The 27,519-nt window shown below is 35.3% G+C and overlaps 2 protein-coding genes across 2 annotated transcripts; both read right to left on the reverse strand.

The window, feature by feature from the left end:
* Positions 1 to 1,220: 1,220 nt before the first annotated feature.
* On the reverse strand, positions 1,221 to 21,161 carry LOC103940000 (UDP-glucose:glycoprotein glucosyltransferase). The gene is given in 38 exon segments (XM_009350081.3): positions 1,221 to 1,756; positions 1,864 to 2,016; positions 2,676 to 2,790; positions 3,138 to 3,181; positions 3,401 to 3,541; positions 3,646 to 3,804; positions 3,909 to 4,011; positions 4,694 to 4,758; positions 4,879 to 4,968; positions 5,106 to 5,455; positions 5,586 to 5,674; positions 5,806 to 5,936; positions 6,033 to 6,089; positions 7,609 to 7,756; positions 8,106 to 8,207; positions 8,740 to 8,885; positions 9,256 to 9,324; positions 9,528 to 9,738; positions 9,822 to 9,934; positions 10,097 to 10,191; positions 10,283 to 10,382; positions 10,487 to 10,621; positions 11,565 to 11,727; positions 11,859 to 11,947; positions 12,876 to 12,944; positions 13,105 to 13,248; positions 13,349 to 13,447; positions 13,551 to 13,703; positions 14,375 to 14,432; positions 14,654 to 14,769; positions 14,908 to 15,020; positions 15,092 to 15,188; positions 16,708 to 16,781; positions 17,786 to 17,957; positions 19,111 to 19,264; positions 19,359 to 19,805; positions 20,937 to 21,097; positions 21,099 to 21,161. Coding segments are annotated over 38 exon segments (4,950 nt in total). The 5' UTR covers positions 21,147 to 21,161; the 3' UTR covers positions 1,221 to 1,579.
* Positions 21,162 to 24,623: 3,462 nt separating this feature from the next.
* LOC125478778 lies at positions 24,624 to 26,886 on the reverse strand. Its single transcript, XM_048587367.1, has 4 exons — positions 26,782 to 26,886; positions 26,493 to 26,590; positions 25,254 to 25,402; positions 24,624 to 24,920 (listed from the first exon to the last, which is right to left on the reverse strand). Exons 2-4 carry the CDS (start codon positions 26,581 to 26,583, stop codon positions 24,843 to 24,845), a joined length of 318 nt encoding a protein of 105 aa, XP_048443324.1. The 5' UTR covers positions 26,584 to 26,590; positions 26,782 to 26,886; the 3' UTR covers positions 24,624 to 24,842.
* Between the last annotated feature and the right edge of the window lie 633 nt (positions 26,887 to 27,519).

The raw sequence follows: 27,519 nt of genomic DNA on the forward strand, positions 1-27,519 counted from the left end.
TCATACCTTATTTTATATTTTCAATATAGGACATTCGACTTACTCTGGAGCAAAACGTGATCAAACAGATAAATTTTGGAGTGATTCAAATTGGAAGACAATCGTGTGTCCCTTGGCGTGTTCGTGTCAACATTTGAGATTTTTCTACCAAATTTTCTGGCGATAGAATAAAAAAGTAGTGCGCGGTTATTTTATGTCCTCTTCTTCTCTGTGCGATATTGAGAGAGGAAATTGGTCAAGCATAGAGACTTTCAAACTTTTATATTCAAGGTGTTTTCGATCTTTTATTGTTTCAATAAAGAACTTTGTGATTTTTATTATGAATATGTGTAATTAATTCCCTTTTTGCTAGGGGTTGAGGCCACGAGGCTTAGTAAGAATATGTAGTTTTTTTTCAAGTTGCTTGTGATAATATGCACGCAGGTTTTTGAAAATCACTGGTTTAAACTATCTAAATGTCTTGATGATTCGCAACCATTAGGATGTTTAGAAAAGTAATTTGATGCAATTTTGGTCGAAGGTCAGTCCCTGAAATTGACGAAGGCTTTTTGTGGCTAATATGTGCAAGTTCACTTAGAAAGAATATCACGTCTTAAGGGTTGCATGGTTTTTCAAAAGGTTTCACAAAACTTAATGATCATGCATTTTTAGATTTGATCTGAATATCACAGACGGATTGCATGTTTGATAGACGCTCTATTTTGGGAGTCCAAGTAGGCATGTTTTAGGAAAACCTAACCTTCGAAATATGCATATATAGGTCATAAGTAATTAGGAGAACTATATAAGATTGTTAGGGTGACGGTGGATCCCTAGTGCTTGTAGATTGTTCTACTCTCTTTAATTAAATTTATTTTTATTAAATTAGATCATAAAATCAATCATTCCAAATCTTTGTTTTACAATAATTAACTGAAATTTGGTTTGGTGCAAATTATTTAATGCTCCTTGTGGAGAACGACCTTGCTAGAACCATTTATACTACAATATCTTTGTCATTCTTACAAGTATTATAGGTGTTCTTAACCCTTTTGCGGTGTGGTAAAAATCCTATCACCATTGTTGAATGTTTTGTTGTTCTCCTTTGGAAAAGCACTTGAATTGCGCAGAAAGCGATTTGATATAGTCGTAAAGTAAAAATAAACATGTTTAATGCTTAAATATGTCAAATTCGTTGTCTACAAATACCATCTTGAAGCTAGTTAAAGAAGCAAAAGCCATTCTAAAGTAGACATCTTTCATTTTTCTTGTCATCCATCCAATTTCAAACGTTCACAAAAGAAGTCTTGGTAAATTAGCGCGACAAAATCTCTTTTTCTCAAGCGTATCGTGGGCTAATAATTAATAAGCCCGAACGAGTCTCAGTTGCTATTGCAATGACATAGAAAGCCTGTAAAGCCTCTATTTACCGATATCACATTATCTTCCTGCTGATTAGCCGAAATCTCTTGTTTAGCATACAGGTAGAGAGTTTGTAAGGGCCGTCGCCCTGAGGTCAAATTGTGTGGCAAGTGTACCTGTTACCTCGGATCTTTTGAATAATTGCTCTACTGGAATTGAACCATAGTGTGTGTTATATTCACAGCTCTGCCTTCGATTCAAGATCCTCCTCCGGACTGCCGGTCACTGATTTCTCTGATTCATTAGGAAGTGGTGCAGGCTCTTGGATGTCCAGTTCGTCACCTAAGATCTTTGCAGTGAATTGCCTTGCCTCCAAATCAAGATCTGGCCATTCAGAAACTATTCTTCTAGCGCCCTGCAAGACTCGACGATATTCAGGAAAAACAATGATATAATATGGTCTAGGTGCGAGCCCACTGCTCAGTAAGTGAAAAATCACAAACCGAAGGAACACATATCTACCTGAAGCTTGGGTTCCTTCGTCATGGGGTTGTTGCAAAGATCAATGGTTTTTGCCTTGGATTTTGTTGCATTACCGCACCATGACTCGCACCACAGCCATTCTTGCGGTAATGAAAAGATGGGTACTGTATGTTGAGCATAGTTTGGAAGATCCTGAAATATGAATGATGGCATTTAGCATAATGAATGAAAACAAAACGGAAATATGAATCTACAACAAGCCTCCAAATGATGTTTTCCCGATGTCAGTTTGTTGATTTTTCATTTTTATCTCCTCGAGAGAGAGAGAGAGAGAAGATCTCGCTGATAGTGCAAAAGGGAACAAGTGAAATAAAAATATTCCATTGGTGTTTTTACACAATGATCGGGGTTGTGTTTGTAAATTATTTTCACTCGATGGCAGCAAGCATGGATCCATTTTCGTTGTTTGCATGTATAGATAAGATTAAGACAAATTCATAAGAAGAATTTCAGTTGTAATTTCTTTTAGTTTATGCCCCAGTGAAATACTTAAGATTAAAGCAATTGTTTGCCTATATCCTTATGATAGTAAAGCCTTAGGAAATAATGACAAACCAATCAAATTTCCCTCCTAATTAATCAAATGTTTCACATGTTGGGCCCCAGTTGTTAGGGTACTGTTAGAAACGTGTCCTAAAAGATCAATTTATAGTGCCTTAAAATGCAATGAAAATCAGAAATCATTCAGACAGACATCTGAACACTAATTCTGGCTTCACTTGCATCAAAACTGGAAGAGTAATATGAGATAGTGCAATCAAAACTGCGAATCATGAAACGTAACCACTTGCCTGGTCTAAATTAGATAGACTGTTTGGGTCCTTGCTAAGAGTCTCATAGAAAACTCTCAGATTATCTCCTGCTGCAGTCTCTCGAAATTTCTTCAAATCGACAACATATAAAGCACTGCACAAAATCAACACGTCAACTCCTGCGGTTTTTCTTTATTGTTTTGTTTGTAAATTATTTTTTTTTTCTTAAATCCTGAAAGTTTTAAGCTTTAGAAACCATGGTTAACTAATATAAGTTTATCATGGTATCTGATTTAGAAGAATATATTGTCAGTTCGATTCCCTATACTCACAAATTTTCAATATAAGTTGAATTCAACACATTGATCCTTCTAAGGGTAGGGAGAAGTCCGGTAGTGAAGGATATTTATCAAACCATCTAATAATGGCTATGTACTACAAATAAATTTACTAAAGTACGTAGTTACCTTATGAACCAAGTCAACAAAAGTACGTAGTTACCTTATGTGGTAAGATCTCCCACGTAAATGTTCTTTCCAAAAACCCTGTTCCAGAAAAATGACAACATGTGAGCAATCAATAATGAATTAAGAAATTATTCCTTAAGACTTAAAGAATTAAAAAGAAATATGATTTAAGAAATTATTCCTTCAGACTTCTAATAGACATGGATCTAAAAAATGGTAACAAGTACGGTTGCTGGATGCATAAGAAGAATAGAAAGAAAGTAAAAAGTAAACAAAAATGTCATTATTGGTAACTACTTGTCTCCAAAACCGATATCCATCCATATCCTTGTTGTTGTCACAAAATGGAGTATATGCAAGCGGTCGTCCTTTTATATCCATGTCATACAGCTCCCCCATGTCTGCCCTAATAATTTGATCTGCGTCAACAAATATGACCTGCAGATATTGGCACACATTGTAGATGTCAAATGTACGAGTATCACTAAAGATGAAAACCCAATAAGGCAACAGGTCAAATTAGAAAATATTTAATGTCAAACCTTTTCCAAAGAAAGGGGAAAGATAACATCAAGGAACAAGATTTTATAGGCCCAAATAATCCGTTGCTTTTCTTTTTGCTTGTGCAACCATGTAGGCCACTTGTAGGTGATCAGTTCATACTCAAAACCATATTCTTGAGCCATAGGTGGAATGACATCCTGCATATAACAATAACGACTGAGCATCCATGCTAAGCACTCTCATTTGTTCTCAGCAAGTAAACGAAAACCTTGAAAAGTTTACAACTTAAACATTTAATAACCTTGAACTGAGGAGAAAGATAGTTCTTTATGAACCAGAATTTGACCGGACGACGGGTATTCTTCAAGACACTTAAAATCATGATTTTCAAAAAACGTTCATATCTGCCAAAACATACCACAAGGAAGTCATTAAGGGATTGCATGCTTAACAAATAAATCAAAAGAAGGCAAAGTCTTACCATGATGATGATTGTTATTATTCATTATCATTATTATTTTTTATCATATTATTATTACTATAGTTGTCAAAGTGAAAAATTATTTCAGTTATGGAACTAAGACGTCAAAAACGTAACGTTTTTCAGAGATCCGTGCAAAACAATTTTGAATCCAACATGTAAAGGCATGGACTAAAATCTTTTTATAAAGAATTAATTTCAATACATTAAAAGTTCAACTATAGCATATGGCACGCCCTCTATCAAAAATCTAGAAACTTTCAGACACTTAAATCCTGAGTGTAGGGCTTATAAAAGTTCACCATGTTGATCATTAATGTCTGAAAGTTCACACAAACAAGAATGAAGTTTAGTACATGAATCAAGTACTTGATTATTCCAGTAATATGCAACGACATCATGACTCTATGGCATTTGATTATCAATAGGTGATATTTTACTGTCCGCTTATAATACAAGGCAGAAAATGAAAAAAAAAAAACCCTAGATAAACAAAACAATGATGCAGAAGCCATCACGGACTCAGTATTTCAACCCCAAAAGAGACTGTTAGAGGAAGCATAAAGTAAATAAGCAGATAAATTCAAGAAAGAAAAAGCACTTACAGGTGTCCAGAAGCAATAGAAAAAATATTAATCGTTTTTCCATGTCGTCCACCCTTTCCTTGCTCCTAATAATTATCCAAAACCAGATAAGAGAGTATTTTTCAATCACAACCAGAGAAAAAATGGAACTGATATCATGTTATAGTTAAATTCAAGTAAAGAAAGGAAGAGCTCAAATTCCTCACCGCTGAAGTACTTTCACTCTTTTTAGATTGCTCACCACCACCAATAAAACCAGAAGCCCATTTCAAGAAGTTGGAGTTCCAGCTACTTCCCTACAACAACAGAAAGGAAATAAAAATACAAAAAGAAAGGGCGTGTGACTGCACACAAACACTATTTTTGTTTGGTTATTAACTTACTACATTAGTAAGCATTAGACTAATATTTCAAAATAACCGCAAAAATTCACCTCCTTATTATCATGTGAGTTGTCTTCGCCATCAGGAACCAACAATTTCTCATGCTCCTTTCCCTTTTTCTTTGCTACTTCCATGTGAACTACTTTACCCCGTAAATCGTCTATGGTGATACGTTTGGATAATGTTTTGCTCCCACTTTCGTTGCCGTCCTCTTTCAGAAAATAAAGTTCAGAACTTCTACCTGGAGCAAGTTGCAAGTACCAAACGCCAGGAGACACTTTCATTTGCCAATAACCCAGATTGGCCATCACAAGAGTATCAACCAAGTGAGGAGTACTCTTGGTACCAATAATCAACTGAAGGCCTCTGGGGGGATCGTGACCTTTCTCAGAACAATGACCTGTAGATGACTTGTCAGTGCATATCACAACATGGTTGGTAACCCTCACTTCACCATTAACTTGGAGTAAAATTGCAAGGTAGTTCAAAGTTGCAATTTATCTAAAAAACAAAAAGCAAATCAATCATACCAGTAAGAACAAGAGCTTCAAGTTCAAACACGGCTTGTAATGTTCGTGTCTCACCAAGATTCTCAAGCAAAATATTATCCAAGTCATGGCTGTGTATAATTAAAAACAAATTTAGCAAAGGCAAAGCACAAAAAGTGTGACTCATAACGTAACATAGTTCAAAGCAGAGCTAATGAAAGAATATTTGACAACTACAAACTTTGTTAATGATGAAACTCACACTGCAATAACAGGCTCAACTAGCCATGGATCAGGAACATCAAGATTCATTGTGAGTGTTTTGGACAGTGGCATGTTTGCAAAAAAGGCTTTTGGCCCATTTATTGTGTAGTCAGTGCTGCTGAAGTCATCCTGCAAATATGACACGACTGAGAGTGTGAAACCGGAGTCTACATTCCAATGGAGACAACAGTTTTGGGGCTATAACAAAACATTCATCTGACTTACCACTGTTGGTAGGACGTATCTGTAGTAATTCTTCAGAGGAAGATCAACAAGAGAACTCTGCCATGAATTCAATTGTTAGAATGTGGAAAGTATTAAGAGTATAGTACTGTAGTAGCAAGTGCAATGAGAAACATTTACACCTGCAAATGATTTTACAAAGTACTTTCAGAGTAGTAAGTAAACTGCAAACTTACTACAGACTATTTGGTTTACTGATGGAAATTGAAAAATAGTGTTTGTAAACTGCAAACTTACTACAGACTCTTTGGTTTACTGATGGAAATTGAAAAATAGTGTTTGTGGGTTATAAACAGTCGTACCGACATATAGATACCCAGTGAAACATCAAATAACAGCCTTGTTATTACTTGTAGAACTCAAAATTCAATGTGAAACAGGTAATACCACATCATGACTTATGAAAATAGGTCAAACCTCAAAAGACAGCGCCAACATAAATAAATAAATTCTGATACTATGTTTTATTTAGAAGTGTCTTACTACTCTTCTTTTCCTTAATCTAGTGAACCTACACCTCTTTTTAATTATTGTAATTTGAAGTCTATCCAGAACAAAGTGAAGTTATGTAATAGTCAAAATAAATTGGCGTCATTATTGATGCCAATCCATTATGATTTATTGATTTTTCCATGCCAATAATGAGAAGTGTCGGTAGTTTTGCCAGGGAGGCATGCTGTGATGGTTGTTTCTTCTGTGGAAGAGGGTCTGGTTTTGGGCATCCACATGGGCTTCCCATTTGAGTAAAAGTAATGATCATTTTCGGTTATTTTGTCTGATTGGAAAGTTGTGAGTGTCTTAAGATTAGATTTTCTGTGCTGGTCCTCATTCTTAAAGTTTGCTAGTGAGGGTCTGTGAACCACTAGACAGCTTTCCTGTGTTTTGCATTCTCTTAATTTCCATTAACAATTATATGTTTCTTAGTCCATCAATAAAAGACTGTACTAATCATGAGTAGATCATGCAATTGCTAGGTCGACTTGAATGTTAAACCAAACACTGGTAGGAAAGCCTAAATCTATATTGATATTAATCAGATTTTAGTCATGTTTTGATATGGTGAAGAATGTCAGACTTGGAAAATAAAAAGGTTATCTAAGCTTCGGATGCATACAAGTATATAATAAAGAAGGAAAGATTATGACAAGGAAATTTGTTGAATCCTTTTATCTGCTATGGAGACCTGGGTAAAGGCAGAAAAAGTGTGCTGTCTTGCTCGAGTATTCTATGAAAATAGAAAACTCGGAAGTCAATATTTCATATGAATAGCATTGGAGAATTTGATAAAACACTGAAAAAGTTAAGATGATAAGCAAATAGCTAACTGAAAAAGAATGGTTTGGATCAAGAAATCACATTATGAGGTGGACCCAAAAAGGGTGGTTCATTCCATATTAAGTAATCTATTTTTTGTGGAAAAGAAACAAATTTTATTGCAGACAGACAAAATGGAGTAGAAAAGATGGCAACGACTTAAATGGAAAGAAACACCGAAGAGGTAAAGGTGATCATGTATCACATAAATGACGTACAAGCAACGAAGCAAAAAGTAACTCACCAAAGGATTTAGTACAATCCTCATGCTAGGCTGTGTGTATTTCCACAGGACTCGTAGAATTGATGATAGCTTTTGCCCAAATGGACTTAAAGGATCAATAACTGCATCAATATGAATACTAGCATTTTCATTGTTCAAAACAATGGCACTGCAAAGAATAAAGAAAAAATAAGTGTAAGATATAAAAGGACATCAAAATCACATAACTTAGACCTATCCGTGACAATAATCTCAACAAGCAATAACAATGACCTTCTCTTAACCATGAATAATTAAATGAATTTGCACACAACATCAAACAATGGATAATTTATATACCCCAAGGTATCCAGGAGAATCGTCGCTGAAGAACACATCAGTGCTTTTCTATTAATATTGGATATCAAACAATAACATCAAAACTGTCTACAAAGTACAGTGAAAATGAATGATAATGAGCCATATAGTTGTAGTTTCCACATATATACATCCACTCAAAGAACCAATTATCTGTTTACCTATATTGTGCACTCAAAACTTCAAAGCGGGCACTTTCAGAACTTCGATCCCGCATAGCCATGGAAGATGACACAGACATTATAGTATCACTAATGAATTTGCTGCACGAATCATTTTAAAAATCACCATCAGTCTTTCCACAAATAAAAAAGAATACAGCCAACATATAAGATCAACATCAATTTCAAGAAAGAAAACTCTAGTGAAGAAAAAATATCACAGAAAAATAGCCACCAATCCCCTGTTCAAAAATGAAAGTAGTGCTGTTGATACAACTTCTGATGACTTGAATTTACAGAAATATTTATGGACAAATTGATCAGTATAAAAAACGTGAAATCATTTTATTAATGAATCATTTTAACACATAATACAATGAATACAGGTGCTTATCAGACAGTCGAGTCCGGATTTACAGATAGATCAGTGGCCTCTGCTGACCCTATCAATATCATTATTCACTCCCAATAAGAACAGTAATATGGACAGTTCTTTTTACCCTAATGTATTTACAACGGAGGATGGATCTTCCAAATACATAGAAGACGGGTGGAAAAAAAGAGAATTTTAAGCTGTTGTAGTCAGCAGTGCACATTGTACGGCTATAGAAAATAAGTGTTAAAACTAACAAACCTTGTTAGGATGTCAGGATCCATATCCTCCCACTTCACTTCCTCAATAATTTCCACAATGTGCTTTATTCTCTGGGCAAACTCTAGAGACTCTAGAAGACGTAAATCATGGCTCAAGAATGTGCCACCATCATTTACAACTGTCACCTATCGGATAATGATTCATTAATAAAGGCATAACTGCCAAGATTGGGGAACTTAATGCAAAGATAATCATTTAAAAATACTAAATCTCTAGACTATCTTTAACTTCAAATAAACAAAGCAACAGTGATCAAAGGAACGGATTGTCATGCAAACAACAACAACAAAGCCTTATCCCACTAAGTGGGGTCGGCTGTATGAATCCTAGAATGCCATTGCACTCGGTTCTGTGCCAGGTCTTCTGTTAGATCCAAGTACTCCAAGTTTTTTCTTAGAGTCTCTTTCCAACAAACAAATCTTATTTATTTAAAAGAGTTGAAATAACATTTAATATGACATTCAACTAAGTAGAATGTCTACTAAGAAGACTTACCCTTCCATTAGTAATGACTGCATTAACACCAGATTCAAGGCCAAGCTGCCTGTACAAAAATTGGGATACCTGGAAACCATCATAAACAGCTGTCATAAGAACTTTCTCACAATAGATAACCACGGTTTGATCAGAGAGAATTCATAGAACTATTCGTGAGGACCTCTAGCAAGCCAGTTTTTATCAGAACAGTAGACATCTGGTGAAAGTAGTAAACTTACATTTAAAGGAAAAAAAAAAACAAAAGCCAAAGCATACAGATAAATGCATACCTTATTCATAGATTTTCTCAATTTCTCATCAGAAAATTCAGAAAGGGAAAATCTGTAGGCCTTTGATGATAACCCATTAGCCTCAGCCAATTCGCACACTTTATCTATAAATTCTTGAGTGCTTTCGGCACCCTTAGATGATGCAAGCAAATAATTATGTTCATAGAATGAGCACATCTGATCCAAGAAATCTAACACATTTTTCTTATGGCTGCACAATAAGTCAATGAAAATTTAATATGAGTTATGCATCCATTGACAGATAACCCATTAAGGTTCGATACGAATACAAACCTATACGAGGATGCAGTGATTTCAAACACCTTCACAAAAAGATGACTAGAGACATCAGCATCCTGATTCACACTGAAAAGCACACCTACTCGAGCGCGATTGGACGCTTCTATCTGAATTAAGAGTAAAAAGAATAAATATAAAACATAAAGCAACGTAATAATTATGATAATAGTGATGAACATGTTTAGATTTAGAGTGAAATGATGACAGCAAACGCTTAATATAAATTTGAAGAATTCATGTGAGATTAGTATCACAGTCCAAAACTTAACCAGATATTGTAAGCCTTCATGAAGCAGCTTCATCCCTTTCTTTGATGCGATATTAACAGCTAGAAGATGGGTCACAGGCTTCAAATCATCCATAGCTGGGTGCAATCAAAATAAACCATGTGTTATAATTAACTGAGCAAAACAGTACGTGTGAACTAATATTTTCAACCTAAAAAAAAAGCTTACTTTCGGGAGAATGCAAATAGTTAATATCATTTAAGACACCATCCCCTCCAAGAACAGATGTAGGCAGAGAAATGAACCTTGGCTTTCCACCAGCAATAATCTACAAACCCACACTACATGTTAAACCATTGAGATACATGGACTATCATTACCGTAACTAATTATTCTAAATTTTGGATTAAAAGCTTTGTTAAATGCTTCCACCTGTGGATTATAGCGAGTAGTGCCACTTTCTGACAGAAACTTGTCAAGAACATCTGTTCGGGAATTTATATGCCCATAGTACACTTGCTCCTGTATTCTGGGTAGCTCATCATTCATGGAATTTATAAGAGAATCCTGATCAATGTAACCAAAACGAATCATGGTTTATAACATGTGACTGTAGCTTAATAAAATAACTAGAGGCAAATATTATAAAGTGGATAAAACTGAAGTTGACAGGTAAAAATCAAAATCAAATTGCAAGTGCAAGAATGACAAATTTTGATATGTTAGCCATATTGCATGTTGAGATTGTGCCTTCTAAAGCTGAATCTGGGAATTCACATCCCCTATAAAGAGAGGTGTAATGATAGCTGAGTTTAACTATAGTCGCCCAACAGGTAGGGAATTCAAAATGATCAAACATATCCAATTGTCTAAGGGCCGCTTTGATAACAATTTTGGTTTTGGTTTTTAGTTCTCTCTTTTTTGTGCTTCAGATATGAGAAAGGTATATGGAGGAAATGATGGATGAAGGGTGTGGAAGAGGGGAAGAAATAAAGATGAGTGAAAATACATCTTGAAAGTGAAAATAACATCAATAGTTTTGGTTTTTAGTTTCATTTTGTGTGCCCTTCTCTATAAATTTCTTTCTACGTCTCTCCCACCATCCTTCCTCCATTGTTCGATATCCCTCATTTCTCCCATGTATTTCCTTTCTATCTCTAGCACAAAAACTAAAACTAAAATCAAAACGGGTATCAAAGGGGCCCTAATAAATTAATCAGAAAGTCAGATAGCCTAAAAGTTGAACAATCCTCTGAGCAACAATATTGAGATATTGACTGCTTCAGTTTTAGGAACTTCAGGCTGTCACCTACAATTGATTCTGGATGGTGGTGGAAATATTAATTATTACAACTGCTGATAGATCATCCCTCCTGGGACCCCATTAGGGGGAGGGATCACCATTTCGCTCTGGGGATCGGGGTGCCATAATGTACTCAAGTATTCTACTTAACTCTTAGGTAATTAGATTTATTATTGTGAAGATTTATCAAAAGATCTCAAACAACACCTCATTAGACTCCAACACAAGGCCATTCATCAACAGGCAACACTGGAGCTTAGCCAAACCCAGCTTAAAGACAAACATGGAGCTTTCTTGCGAAAGTTCCTTGAAAGTTTGCTCCTTCTCCAGCTTTAGCAATAAATCTTGAGGAGGAGATTTTGTCTGGGGCCTAGAAAAGGAGAATGAGAACATATTTCAGATCACCCGAAAATATAATAAAGAATATGTATGTTTGTTTACAAGGCCCTCCTCATTAACATACAAGTATTGATATCACCATAAAATCTGTGAAACACTTACAATACAGTTTCTATAAATGCTCCTTCCACGTGGTGCATTTCAAGAGCATCATCGGCAGAATCTTCAGAATCAATCCGCAATTTGTTTATCTGACATGCGTCCAGAATCAAGCAGAATAACATTCTTTAGGCATGAGAATTATGAACTATTATTTCCCACAGCATTGTCTTACAAGTCAAAAATAGCATCAACAAATGTCACCACATATCGAAAAGCAACATTACACCAGAGAGTGACTGGAAAATAAAGAGACCATTTGAAATCATTTAAATTACAAGAGAAAGTCAACATAAAAAAGTAAAGGGTTTTCATTTGGCACTTCTCCTTATCTAAGGTCTCTCACTGAATGAGTTTAGCATGAGGCCCCAATTATTTTCAAACGAGGCTACATACTAAAATAGAAAATTATTATTCAGCAGTAAAAGAATATCACTGTGTTTAAGTACAAGATACAATGTGTCGCTTTTTTTTTCTAAGGTGCACCTAAATTCTATAGTGGATAAAGTAAGTCTAGTTAAGCAGCAGAGAAAAAAAATAACAAACAAATACCGGATTTCAACGTTCTTACCAAGGATCAGGTCAGGTGCTTGCTTTAGAATAGTCAATAAAACAATATTGCGACATCATTACAGCAGAAAAGTAGATGAAGAGCAATCATGGAAAGAAATAGGCCGATCATTGAGGAACATACAATCAGCAAAAGAAATGAGTTGAGATAGAAAGTCTGTTTATGGTCATCCCTATGGGCCTATGTTTCCTTAGAGATTAGACATTTTGTCTTCGGATATATGGCTTAACTGCAAAGCCGCTATTAGTTAATTTTATGGAGTTTCATAGAGGTTTTAAATTGAGGATGGGGGTCACATTCATTATCCGGTTGCTGTTTATGTCTTTCTGGACATCTTGTCACTCTCGTATTTTAATTGGTTTAAGCGAAAAACTTTCGTATATTTTTATAACACGACTTCTGTTATTGATACAAATAAAAATTTGACAGAAGCATGGGATCACACTCACATTGCTCAAAAACTGGAAAGCCGTTTGAATTCCATGATTCTCCTTTATATAAATGAAGAGACGTATAATCTGCAAAGAAAAAACATTTTCAAGAATTGCTGTTGTAAGCCATGAACAATATTTTGTATTTTGAGTTGATAGCAGGGACATATGGAAGCTGGCCAAGGAGTAGTTTTAATTAAATACCCACAAAGAATAATGAAATAAGAAAGGCAATAGAAGAAATTACCAAGCTGGACATATCCTCTTCAATTTCATGGTCATCTTCACTGCCCCCAGTTTCAATCTGCTTGATGAACTTTGAAGAATACAGTACAACTCCAAATCTCATAGGAAAATTGTTCTCGTATAGAGACAAAATCATGTCAATGGACTGCAAGATTTTAATAATAAAACGATCAACAAGTATAACCAGCAAAATAACATGAAGCATGAATATCACATATAACTTGGTAAAGAAACATAAACCTCACCTGAAGACCACAAACAGTTGATGGATCAATAACAGAAACTGCATGGAAAAGGTTTTTGCGAATATAACGTAGCTGACCGGGGAAGACTGGCATCAAAATCTACACAAAATAAATTGTAGGGATCATATTTCCAGAAAATCATGGAAATTCAATGCCATCCAAAACTGAGAAAGAAAAATGCTGAAAGAAGCGATATATCCACCTCATTTAGATTACTCCTCCATCGTCTATACATATCATCTTCTTCTATGTTATTCAGATACTGAACATGATCTGAACGAAAATCTACACGGAGCATATTAGATTCTGGAGGAGGCAGACTCGCCAGGAGTTTCCGTATAGTGCCATGAGGAATCTGTGATAATTGATAGTAAGAACAAAGTCAGAGAACTTAAAGGCTATGATAAAATGCATTGAATAACATTGTTCAAGGCTATTATAGATCACAGTTGAAAGTAGATTACAGAGCTAGGCCAGGAGCTTAGTAACTAAAAGTCAGATATGCAATGACCTTAGACCAAGCTCAACCTAGCCCAATTCCTAATCCATTATCCGAGCCGGAATTAACTCATAGAGGATGAGCATCTGACATCTCACCCTGGACCATGGTAAATATTTTTAAGCATAAAAAATAAAAACTATTGGCATACAAAACCAAGGGTTCCCAGTGTACTCTATTCAAAGGTAATCAAGTGATTGAACAATGAAGATTAATGATGGTGTCAGGTCATATGCGTAACTAAGGTCACCTGTTAACGAAATTTTAATCTAAAAGTTGTTTCTCTTAATCACATTTCGCAACCAAAAAAATTGCTTCTAAAAGACAAGTAATTTATAAAGCAAAATAAAAACAGAGAGGGAATGGGGTGAAAGTACACATATTTAAAACTATAACATTGGGTGAATTCAAAAATTCAAGGTTAGCATTTCATTTGATGGAGTGAACAGGTCATTTACTAACTTGGCCACATATTAGCCCATCATGTACACTCTTCCAGCTAATCATAGCTAAGATTGAATGCCTACCTTCAACTTTGAAAACTGATCAGCCAATGATAAATCCTGATGAACCAAATCAAACAACCTAAGAGAATATTAAAGAAATGCAAAGTCAGAGGTAGAACAAAGTTGAGCATTAAACTTGTACACACTTGAATGAGTGTCAAATGAACAACAGAAATGTTGAGCACTTTCTAAATTGGTAATGACAAACAACCACATGTATCACCAGTTCACCACTAGGTGATACTATAAACTGTTGGTGTCAAAAGATGAAAAGAAATTCAGTGAGAGCAAAAGCATTACAGATAAAGGTCAATATCGTCAATATTGAGTAAAGCACCATTCAGAGCCATTAAGGACTTGCCAGGTGGGATCATTCTCTGGTTTGCACTTATTTCATCTTTAACTGAATCATTGAGCTGCAAGAAAACGATCAGTAAATAGATGACAATAGCAATAATAAAAATATCTATTCTGAAATATTTTAAAAACTTATATAAGGAAGAGACATTACTTTAAGATTCAATCAAACTCAACTGTGCAAATAAATTCTTTACCTTCATGCGAGATAAGGAAGAGACGATGCTCGGAAAATTTTGATTAATTTCCTGCATTGCTTGCAAAGGATCAGAGGCTTGAACTATCCTCTGTGCAGTTTGATGTCCTAAATCTGTTGAACGGAAAACCGTAAGGATACTGTAGTTCATCAAAATCAGGAGAAAAGCCTTAATTTGCAGATACCTTTTAGTTCCCAAACATCAAGTGTGTCAGATATTGTTGATGACAAAAGATAATCCCTGAATGCCATTATCTCTGAACTGAGTTCAGGTTTGCGTTCCTGCAAAGTGAACGGAGCAAATAATGTCATCCTGGCTTCAAAATTATTCATTATCCACAAACTACAATAACTCCATTCTTATCACAACTGACATTGTTAATAATACCATCAGATCATGGCAAGTGTGCACACACTCACAGAGATGCATCAAAACAACTCGACAAAACTTTAATGCTAAACCAGATGGCAATTGGTCTTTTTAAAGATGCCTACCTTCTAATATCTGACTTATAATGTTTCATTCCAATCAAACATCTGACTTCTAATGTTTCATTCCAATCATTGCTCTAGCTTTAATCACAAAACTAATCATATTTCCTTAATTCTGACAACCACATGATTTATTAATCAAACTTTTTGAAGAGGGCTTCAAATTCTTGGAATAAGTTTAGTTCAAATTCTTTCCACGTATTTTAGTGATTTGTTAGTCATACCCTGAAAATAACCCCCACAGGAAAAAATACAAAACTGGATTCCTGTTATTTCAGCAATGATATTATCATAAGACTACAAGCTTTAATGTGTCCACTATTTTCTTTTGTTTAATATTAGTTGGGTCCAGTAACCCTTCCAACCCATCTTCCCTATAATTTCCTGTAACTAAATTAATCTACGTATGGTATATCTGTGGATTATGAAAATCCAGACATTATATTCACAATTTGATTGTTAAACATGGTATAAATTGGTATCTCAAATAAAATGTACAGAATACCATCCAGAAAATAAAGATGCATACTAATTCATATACAAACATTCCCCTTTTATCTCTATATAGTATATATAATGTTAAGAGGCAAAAAGGGTGAAACATTCATAATGCCTAAAATTGCCCTTCCCTAACTTGGAATCCAAATGATAGACAATTTAATTACTGGGATAAAATGGTAAATGCCAAGAAAACTTTAAATTCAAAACATTCAAACATGGGTAGTTAGTTATGTCAGATTTCTTTTTTTGTTTATTTATGTATTTTAAAATAGAAAAAAGAAAGTAGAAGAAAAACCAGTTTTCAAATTAATTTAAAAAAAAACAAAAAAACAAAACAAAAACAAACAAAAAAATTCTAATGTGAACTGCAACTAAATTTCATACTCAGTTTGGAAACTCATCTATTCCTGATCAAGTTCGTATTATCTCTGATATGAACAAAATCATGAATAGATAACCAAAACCTACAGGTAATAATCAGATAAACCTAAGAATTTCTTGTTCCCTTTTCTATTTATTCCCTCTTTCTGTTTCCAATAATCAAAGGACAAAAGAAATTGAAACAAAAGCTGTTTCAAATTCTTCTTCTGGATTTGTTTTGATATTTTCCCAGTCTAAGACTTATGAAAATTCTTGGACTCAATTTGTGTCATTAGTGAAAGGGAAAATACAATGGCATTCATGTAAAAAAAAAATTAAGCTTTCCAGTGAAAACCAAAGAGAGTAAGAGTGTCCATGCTTAAAACTTGGAATCTTTTTAATAATAAAATTTATTATAACTTGTGCCATTATATCAAGGAAAACAAACCAGAATTTTGGAGAATATAAACCCTCTGACTTCTTGGCTGAGATCTTCAATCCTGGGATCTTCTAATGTGACACCTGTAACATAAACCCGGTACTTCTGAGGAATATTTTGACCCAAAAAAAAAAAAATTCTACGAACAATTAAACATGAGTACACGCACTAAACATATATTTGTTTCCTGCAATTAAAAAAAATAACAAAAAACATGAAGATGTGAAGAAAAGAAGAAAAAGAAAATATTCAAAAGTGTCCAATTCATATTTCAGGAAATTTGCAATTTTCAAGCTTAACTGACTCTTTGTAAAGAGAGTCAAGCCTATTTTTGGAAGAAGAGTAAAGAGAGTAGAGTATATTCAAGTTGTGTTGAGGCTTGAGCTACTCAAGATATTGTGTGCATGTGTAAGCAACTAATTCTGGATCTCAGGTTAAGTTGGTCAGCAGTATGACTTAGGTACCCATTCATGCATGTTTAGGAGGCTAAGCAGCTTTACAAACTTTCTATATCTCTGGTAATTATTGGTATTACTTGTTTAAAGTAGTTGAAAGTTTTCATATTTTTTCTGAGTAAGTGTTGACTATCTTGAAACAAAATAAGAAAATGGTTATATGTAACTTGCTCAAGTGGAATCCAATTGCACTCTCATAGTTTATGGAAAAGTAGCGATGCTTTAAAGTGCAAACGTATCACTGGTTTCGAAACTGAGCGGAAAACATGATTCTATCTCAAAAGCTTGATTCGTAGACAATTTTATTCACTCATTCCATCGTAATCTCGTTTTTTGTTAAGACTACAGGTCTGAGTTTATCAGGTTTACTTGGTTATTAGAAACAGAAACATATATAAGATTTTCAAGACTAAGGATAGTGTATGCCTCACACATTTTGGGATTTATAAAGTTTTCAATTTAACTGTCATCACACTTCTTTCATATATATTATTATTAATCAAGAAACAGTTCAATACCTATTTCGTTTTATGCATTCAAAAATCCTTAAGATACTGGGACATGCCTCAAAAGCTTGAGAAGACAAGCCAACAGAAGAATCAAGAGCAACAGCTAGAATCAATTATTCTAACCTTTCTTTATAGCGCTATCATCCATAGCCTTATATTCCATATTCTTCAAAGCAAGTTCTACTCCATAGCCTCCCAAGTTTAATGAATCTCTTGTACCAACAGCACCACAACGGTCAATCTTGGCATCACAGCCAGAAGGTAACACTTGTCTAACAACATACTTAGCTTTTCCCTGGAAGTTTCAGACCAATCTTTTAGAAAGATTTTGCATATATTACATACAAGCACACACTAAGAATTATCAAGCAAACAAAGATTTGTAATATGTGCAAAAAATTATGCATGCAACACTCACCTTTCTTACATATGAGCAATACATATAAAAATACATGTATAACAGAACATAAAAGAGATAACCAGTACAAAGACTCTAAACATAAAGCAGCATCATGAGATCATACGACAAAAAGTTAGTACCTATCCTCTTGAAAAGGAAAAAGTAGAAAATGAACAAAAAGAACAAAAGGTGACAAATTAAGTAAATTCTCTCTCTTGTGTTTACTACCCTGAATCTGGGCATAGTTGCCTTTTTTTTTCTTTTTTTTTTCTTTTTTTTTAAGAAACAGTGTTTTTATTAACAGTCACACAGTACAGGAAATGTGAACAAGAAATCCACGATTGAAACGATGAACTAGAACTACCAATCTTAAGCTACCGAGATGCAATATACATCATAAAAATTACATAACAGCTGCCACCCAGTCGAATAAAATAACAGAAAATGACAACTTTCTAAAGTGATGCCCACAGAGAAGACCAAAAAGGGACCCTATCCCCATAAACGAGCCAACTCCATATTATCCCAAAAAAAATTAAATTGCTCGCACAACAAAGCATTGCATGATATTAGAGGAGACTATAAGCCTGTCTCCACGAGTAGTTGTGACCGTAAAGAATACATCAAAGCTCAATGAAGCAATAAGTGATCTGTAATCAGAATCCTTCCTACACACAACACCAGGGGGCAGAAATAAAGACAGAAGGCCGTCTTCTTTGAACCGTATCCAAATATTTTACCTCACCCAAACATCCTCCCAGAACTTAATAGCACCCACCCAAAACGACCTGGAAGCAACTCAAAAACAGGTGTAGCCATTCGGGATGTCTTTCCAGAAAAACTTCTAACAATCTAGAATTAACAGTACTTCGCTGCACCTATTATTATGGTTCACCCACTCACCTCCCCTCATGTATTCCTCAATTATAATATGATTTATACCCAATTTTTAGACTTCTCAAACAAATAAGAGCAATCAAACTTTACTGTACTGTGATTAATCAATCTAATGTCCAAGGGGATATAAAGTATATAACATGATGTGAACCTCTTTTGCAGCTTCAACTAGGGTGAGATGAAACTCCCTAAAGCAATCAGTTCCAAGAGCTCCATAAAGAACAGCAACAGGACTTCCAATACTTGAATCAAAATGGATGTGATCAAATTCGAAAAGTTCAGGCTGCTGAAATGAATCTCCAGAACTGAGAAACAAGAAAAATAAAGTAAGGAAGTGTTCCCAATATGGATACTCTTTCTAGAGATAGAGAACCAGGCAAAATTCAAGAGAGTACTCACAAATCTCTTGGACTTTGAAGCCAAATTTTCAAGTCTGCTGGATCAAAGAACAGTGCACCTCCAGTGTCCACCCAACAACATTTCCCATTAGGGCTCTTCGGGTTTCGACCAATGTTCAAAAGATCTGACCTTTGACCTTCCATAAGCTCATTTGTTTCAGAAATTCCACCGTCATTGCTTGAATTAGTTTCATCAACCAGAGGAAAAGAAGACAGAGACTCCTCAGCTAATTGCCGATAAAGAACCAATCTTGGAGATGTAGATCTCAGCATGAGGGAGAATTCAAACAAAGATGCCAGTGGTTTGTCTAAAATAGAGAGCCCGTGCTTTACAATTTTTTTTAGGCAGCCCTTAGCAGTATAAGATTCAGCATCATCCTTCTCACTATGATGCCAGGCATCAATGAAGTCCCAAAAATGGTCTTTTTGTTCTTTAGATAGTAATTCACTGCATTAAAAAACAGGAAGCCAATAATAGCTTAGGAAAGGCACCATATATGAAATAAACTATATTTACAAAAGCAGATGAAAATAATTTGCTGATTGCAATCAAGAATTCGAACTCCAAAATTTAACTTATCTAAAGAATAATCATCTCATAAACATGATTCTGCTCTAACCATCATACAATCACAATACTCATAATATATGCTACTTCTTTCTTTAACAAGAAACAAAAGACAAACACAGAATTACAATATAGAAGCCTTCAAATTTGATCAAATGACAGAAAAAGAGATCTCTGAACTCCAAAGCTACAGATGCCCACAAAAACCGCAAAAAAGTACTCCATCTCATCAGCGATAACATTCTCAAAATTCCTCATATTCCTTTCTTCCAATACCACCAAGAAAATTACCATCATAGCACATCTCCCAAGCACTACCCTCCTTCTCTTTCCACCGAAAAAACTTCCAAACTTCCAAACTTCCAAATGGAGAAAATCCAATGTGCATCCAAGTTCCAACACACTTATTTCTCTAACTCAAAAACCACCTCAAATTTCTCGTTATTTAAGACTTTCAGAGGAAGCACTTCGATGTGCTTGTTTTAAGTTATTATGGAACATAAAAGTACATTCAAGACGGTCATCCCCTTCAAGATACAGTAGCTCATTCTGTTGACTCGTATGACAAATAGGACAGACCCAATGCTAGTTTATTAATGAAAGGAATCATTTTTCGGTCATCTAAACAATATCAAATTAAAATTTTATTTCATTTCTACTTATATTAGAATGAAGTGTTCAAATTAGTTTAAAATTGACCATCTCCAACTAAAAATAAATTGAATTTTGCTTTCACATTTCTCTTACGAAAGAAACCCGCTCCGTTTTTTTCACTTCCTACAAAACTTTTACAATTTTGGGATTACATCCCTCATGTCGTTGCCCCTTCCATGGTTTCCAAAACGCACGCCAACTCAATCATCATCTTCCTAATTTGTAAAAGCATCCGCTTCGCAGTAGCGTAAAACAATAACGGTTTCGACATCACCAACAACTTCATAACTCAAACTTTACCGACACAATCAATTCCAGAAGTATCAAAACATAAAATTTCGAAAGAAAGCAGCGTACCCGGCTTCCAGGAGCAATGGAGTACCCGACCACTTGGCCCGAACCGCGGCTTGAACATTCTTGGGCCTCCGATTCTGACCCGAAACTAAACCGATTCCGGACGCTCCCAAACAAACCAGGACGATCATAACACAAAACGCAGATTTAAAACGGATCCTCATTTTGCAGTTACCGAACGAAACAGAACGGGTTCGGATCCTTCAGAAGCATACGGGTGTGGATAGATCCACCATCCACAGAACCAGAAAACGAAGCTCGTCTGGGATTATTTTTGGGTTTTCGGCTGGGGATGGAGAGCGAAGACTGAAGGAGGAGACGACTCTGCTGTGAGTGAGGAGAGTGAGGAGACTGATATATTGCCGGTCTATTGGATGTGCAAGGGTGTTCTGGTAAATCGTGTATTGGTCGCCACGTCATAGGATGATATGTTGTCCTGTGATTGCATGGCCTTTTTTGGAATAAGATTTCAAAGTGTCTGGTATTCAAACAGTACTCCAAGTGTTACAAAATAGAGAGAGTATTCTTCTTGGGTTCTCTTTGTGAGAATTTTAGATATCCTTCAATCACATCCGTTTATTGTACATTGTACGATCAATTTTCGTCAGATACTGTTTATATTTATATTTAAATTTAAATTAAAAAATTACAATGTTTTTTACCATAAATGTACAAACGTGATTTGAAGATCCCAAGATCCTCACAAAGAAGGTCCGGCGAGGATCCTCACTCTATAAAATAGATTAAGAGCTTGGTTGGGAAGTGCTTTAAAATTGCTAAAAGCGTTTTTAGATAAAATATTTTTTGTTCAAATACATTTCAAGTGCTTCATGTAAAAAACATCAGTTATGTTTTTCTTATAAGAAGCATTTCAATTAATTTTCATGATTAACTTGCATTTTTACTAGAAAATGCTTTTTCAAAAGTGATTTCACTCATTTAAAATTATTTTTCAAACGAGTCCTAAGACTTCTGTGTATTGATGAATGGCAAGGACAAGAGCTTGAAACATGTCATTTAACCCAAACAATCACCTCCAGCGGGCCAAATTGAAGGGAAGAGGATCCTGGCCGGATCCCCACATCCTAATCGTTGATCGTATATCGTGCAGTTAGTTTTCGTATTAAACTTGTGTTTAATTTTAAATAAAATAATAATAAATTCTGACCACACAATGCATGATGAATTAGTAAGATGTGAGGATTTCTAGGATCCCCACAATTTGGATCCGAATGGGATCCAAATCCAAATTGAAGGGCCAAGTGGTGGGTCATGTGAAGCCCCCAAAAAATCTGAGCAAGTTAGATATGATTTTGCGCTAGCAAGCAAGATTGACGTCAGCCACGTTTTTTTTTTTTCTGTTGCGTGCATTATACGCGTGAAGTGAGCTCGGCACTTGGACAGACAATTTTTGTTGTCGTGGGGCCCGTTGCAGCAGCTCTACTACCAACAAGCAGTGAGTCATTTCTTCCTTGATGAATCGTTCACACCAGTTCTACATTTTGTCTATGTGGATTGAGGAGAAATAAGGGCTCAGGGGGAAGAGGATTGTAACATACGAGAAGTAAGGGGGTTAACCTCTTTCAAATGTACAACATGGATTCTGGCATGCGATGTAGTTGGATTCTCACGTCGATTCATATGATTATGTGAGACTGTTGAATTTCCAACGGTAGAATTTTTTTTTTTTTAAAGTTACCATTGTGCCACATGTCACGTGTTGGTGCATCAGATTTTAGCTGAGTTGGGAAATCAATGGTCAGGAATAATACAATGGTAAAAAAAATTAAGAATATATTTATTATACTATAAATACTCAACCCTCTTCCTTATTCCCCACTTCACAACTCAACCTTTAGTTTTACTACAAATTTCTATATTTGTTTTCCACTTTCCAAATCCATTCTTTACCAAAAAAAAAAAAAGAGTGAGAAGGCAATTTGGTCGATCAGGACGTTGCTTTGCTTGAGAGGTAGGCACGTGTTATTCATGAAAAGATCACGAAAAATGAGATGAGGGTGCAACAAATGTGAAAAAAGATTCGTACACAATTTGTCAAGCAGATTCAAGGCACATCCAGGATAGAGGAATCTTCGTATTGACAAGAAATCCTCACAAAAGCGGAGGCAATTTATCAAAGTGGCGATAATCTAGCCAATGAGGTAATAGAAAGCACAAATGCGATTTAATCTTCATAACAGCAATACATCATTCACAAGAGCACAAACGTTGAAAAATTGTGAAGCATACTTTAAAATACAAAATTGTGCCATGCGTTGGATGCCCTAGCGCTAAGCATTGTATGTCTTAGGTTGTAGGCTACCGAGAATAATATTGTTTTAATATTGTACTAGTTGTAATGCTATGTTTTGCTTTGTATTAGAAATTAAATTTTTGGAGTTAAACAAGAAGCTTCAGAGTAATGATACACTTACCACATTTTTCATACCATATTTGTATCATCTCTCTAATAAAAGGTAAGGGCCACCAACACATGTGAGTCTTACCTTATTTGGAGATATGATACAAACGTGGTATGGACAATATGGTAAGAGTCAAATTTTTGGGAGTTTTATTTCAAAAAACAAACTTATAAAGTTCACACTTAAACACACTTACAAGACATAGAAATAAAAAATATATATATATGTGAATAGTGATCGCTCTTTCTTTTACCCTTGCCCAACGGATGGAGTTGCACAAAGGCAATTTACATGTCTTGCCCTTGCCTTACACTGGCCCTCCTAAAACGAGTGAACTGCTCTTAAAGATGTAGCTAGGGTTTGGTTTTTATGAACTTGCATACTATTTTTGGGGTTGCTATATGTTGAGGTATTCATCAATTCTCCCTCTCGCAACTTCTAAGGAGTTGTCAATTTCCCCCCTCCCCATCCAAAACTTTAGTTTTAACCGATTACCATCCTAAACTTTTATAATTAGCCAATTTCTCCCCTAAACCTTAATTTTAGCCGATCATCCTCTTGAGCTTCTTGATTAACTCAACTTCTCGATTTGAAGTGGCGGCCAATACATTTTTCATCAAGTTGGAGATTGTTGGAAATAAGAACTCAAAATTTACGGTTTTTTGGTGGAAGTCTACTACCGTATGAAATTTCTAGTTTCTCAATCTGTCATGTCGAGAGCTCAAGTACACTGTCATATCAAACATTGTGTTTTGGTCGCTCAAGTGTGACGTTTCCTGTTTTGGTTTCCTTGGTGTACAAGCCTTTGGAGTACTTATCCTAGTAGGGTTTTGTTAGGGGAATTAGGGTTTAAATCGAGAAATTGTCACCACCTGTAGGGTTTTTGGGTGCTCTCCTTCCTTGAGAGTTTAAAGATATGAAAATTTATAAGTTTGCAAGCTTGTGAGACTGGTTGTGACCGTTTCAGTTGCAACTCGTTACGTCGAACGGCGTGGGCGTCGAAACATATGAGCGTCAATATGTTCTTATGAATGTCCAGTTTCGAATGCTACGTTGATACTACGAGACATGCTCCAACTGCCTCAGTATCGTAAAACATGGTCCAACTGCATCGCTTCAATTGAAGAACACTCGGAGCTTGACTTTCAGTCATGCAGATATTCATGATACATGTATCGCAAATTGGTAGATCACATCACTTACACATACGGATGGGATTCTACGTACGAGTTCCACACGAATGAAAGATATGAAGAGTAATACGTAATTAAATGTGCTAAAAATTTATTGTTATATTCAACTGTCCAGGTGCATTCAGTATATCAGACACTAAACCAATAAACTACATTATAAATTAAATAAAGGAGACGGACGACTATAACAAGCAAGTAAAACTCTTCTTTCAAATCTCAGTACATCAAGTATCCGACAGTCGCATTTTGCGGCAGACTAAATCGGTGTAAAGGACGCGACACTCCTAAACTAACTAGGCTTTGACGGGCTGAGCTCGAGGCCTCCAGAGTCCTAGCCTATACTTGTGAGTGTATTTCAAGATGAGCTTCCTCTGCAAAAGAATCCAGCTATCAAATTTTAAAATACAAGTCCACGTGAAGTAGTGAAATTATTTTCACCATGACATGAACACCAAGTTTGCAACTTTCAAATCCTTGAAATTTATTCCTTTTTTAAAGAAAGGGAGACACGGTTTTCGTTCCACACCCATTAATCAGCAAGACTGAAACTTTAGAGCTGCTAAGTAGGTACTGCAGCTATACATTCCTAATTTACGAGAACTGATAAAAAAAAAACAGATACTTTACTGTGTTAATGCCCAGCTGGTGCTGAATAATACAGTTATTAAACCATACGACGAGTGTTAGACTAAGAGATTGCTTACATGTTTGCAAGGGACACCAAGTTTCTTCAGCCTGAGAGTACGAATGACAAGCAACTTTTGGAAGTCTCCGATCTCAGACTCAAGCTTGGTTACATGGGATTCCACTCCATTGCCAATGCCATTCAAAAACTCTGGGATCCCAACCTTCACTGCAAGAAAAAAAGAATGAAAAAAAAAAAAAAAAACCATGCAAACCCAATTTTGATGTTTCCCACTAAATTAAATCCACTATTCAACAGAGCCTCAATTTCACAGAAGTTCAATTTCCAGGAGTAGAGAACATTTCCTCATAAAAATAGATAGTTACAAAGAAGAGACATTGAATAATAAAACTCAACATTTGACTTGACACTGTTTACATCCCCCAACTTTCCCAGCAACCAGACAACTGTGGCAACACAAGCATAACAAACCTCAGTAACCATTCCTTTTACTGTTTGTGGAGAAGTGACCAGTAAAGTTTTTCACTTCTATATATTTTTTTCGAAAAGAGAAGATTTATTTCAAAAAAAAAGCTGTACATCTAAGTGAACAAGTAATGCACAAGTAATCTATAAGTAAACTAAAACATCAAGACACTGCAGCCTAGCATCCAAGCTAGTATAATGGTCGAGTAGAGGTATATTCCTAAAAATAAGAGATACAAAAGCCCATAACGTTGCTCAATACTTGACCCTTTTCCCACACCTCCACCATTTCCAATCCCCTACAATCTTCAAATACCTGTATGGGTTTAGGGTAGTATAATGGCCGATAGATGTGTATCCTATAAAAACGGAATACAGGAGTCCATAGAGTTCCCGAAACTTGACCTTTTCCCACACCTCCGCCATTTCCAATCCCCCAGCATCTTCAAATATCTGTTGATTCCTTTATGACCAAATACCCCAAATAATAAGCAGCACCAGACGTACCCATTTTTACCACCATCCAGTATTCTAAACTTCTGACTCAACGGCTCCTTCGAAACCACCCAACAAGCATTAATCAAATAAAAAGCATATTTATTTCTATCAAAGCCTAAATTAAAAGCATTACAAAAACTAACCCTAGATTTCTTTTCCCATTTCTTTCCACTTTTTCCGGCATCAAACACCAACATAGCTACTTAACTAGAAATTTTTTTTAACATTTGAACAAGTGCAAATCAACAAATGCACATAACCCAGAAATTTCTTCCCTATCCATTTTCTGGGAGCCAAGAAAAAAATGGAAAACTCGACCAAAATTTGGGGTTACCTAGGTAAGGGTTTGATTTGGTGGAGAATCTGGCCAACCCCGGTGTCGAAAACATTGATCTGGTGTTGAATAGCATTTGCCTTAATGCCATCTTCTGCCTGTGTCGAATAGTAATGTTCAAATTGATGAGTGTATATGGATTTGTGTTTATCCTTATCCAACGTAAATCAAAGTCTATCAAACCTAAAACATTTGCAAACAGAGCAATTCAAAAACTTTCTCGGGAAAGGACCCAGATTTTCCCGAGAAAATTAGACAAGAAAATGGAGTTCAAAATTTCACCTGATACCTTGCTGGCGGAGGGGGAGCCAGAGAAGAGTGAGAGAAGACTGCCAAAGGAGGTGGGAGGGAGACGGCTTTCAGTTGCTGCGGGGAAAGGAAAGGGGTATGTTTGGCAAATTTATTTTATTTTTTCTCTAACATAATAAAATCGGGTGGGTATGTTTAGCAAATAAATTGGTTCAAATAGAGCAACAGTGTACCGGCAAATCATATTCTACCCACCTCATAATTATATTTTTCTTTTTAATTATAAAAATATTTAAAGTGTCAAATGAAATTTTTGAATTGCTAATAATAATTTTTATTTTTATTTAAATTTTTGAATCCATTTTTTGTTTCGTTTGGGGTAAGTCTCAAATTGATCAAACCATTCAAACCGACCAATCTAAACTGTTTTGGTCGGTTTGGTTTGATATTGATCAAGAAAAAGGGTCAATTAAATTTAAAATCATTCGCTTTTATGTCAATTTATTTTTATACTTTTGAAATTGACTAAAACCAAATTGAAACGGACTATATATTTTTTTAATTATCATTATTCTTATTTTACACATGTGAAAATATTATAGATTATTTGAATGTCTAATCGTACGCATATTAACATATTATAGAATGTGTGAGATGTATGGATGTTTAGAAAATTAAAACTCTTGAAATGTTGGATATTTTTTTATTGATGTAAGAGAAATAGGTTTAAAAACACCGAATCAACCGATAATAATAGTTTGGTTTGGGTTTAATGGTG

This window comes from the organism of the source record quoted next, unplaced genomic scaffold (assembly GCF_019419815.1).
Source record: "Pyrus x bretschneideri cultivar Hongxiangsu unplaced genomic scaffold, Pyrus_bretschneideri_v1 Contig265, whole genome shotgun sequence".
NCBI lineage: Eukaryota > Viridiplantae > Streptophyta > Magnoliopsida > Rosales > Rosaceae > Pyrus > Pyrus x bretschneideri.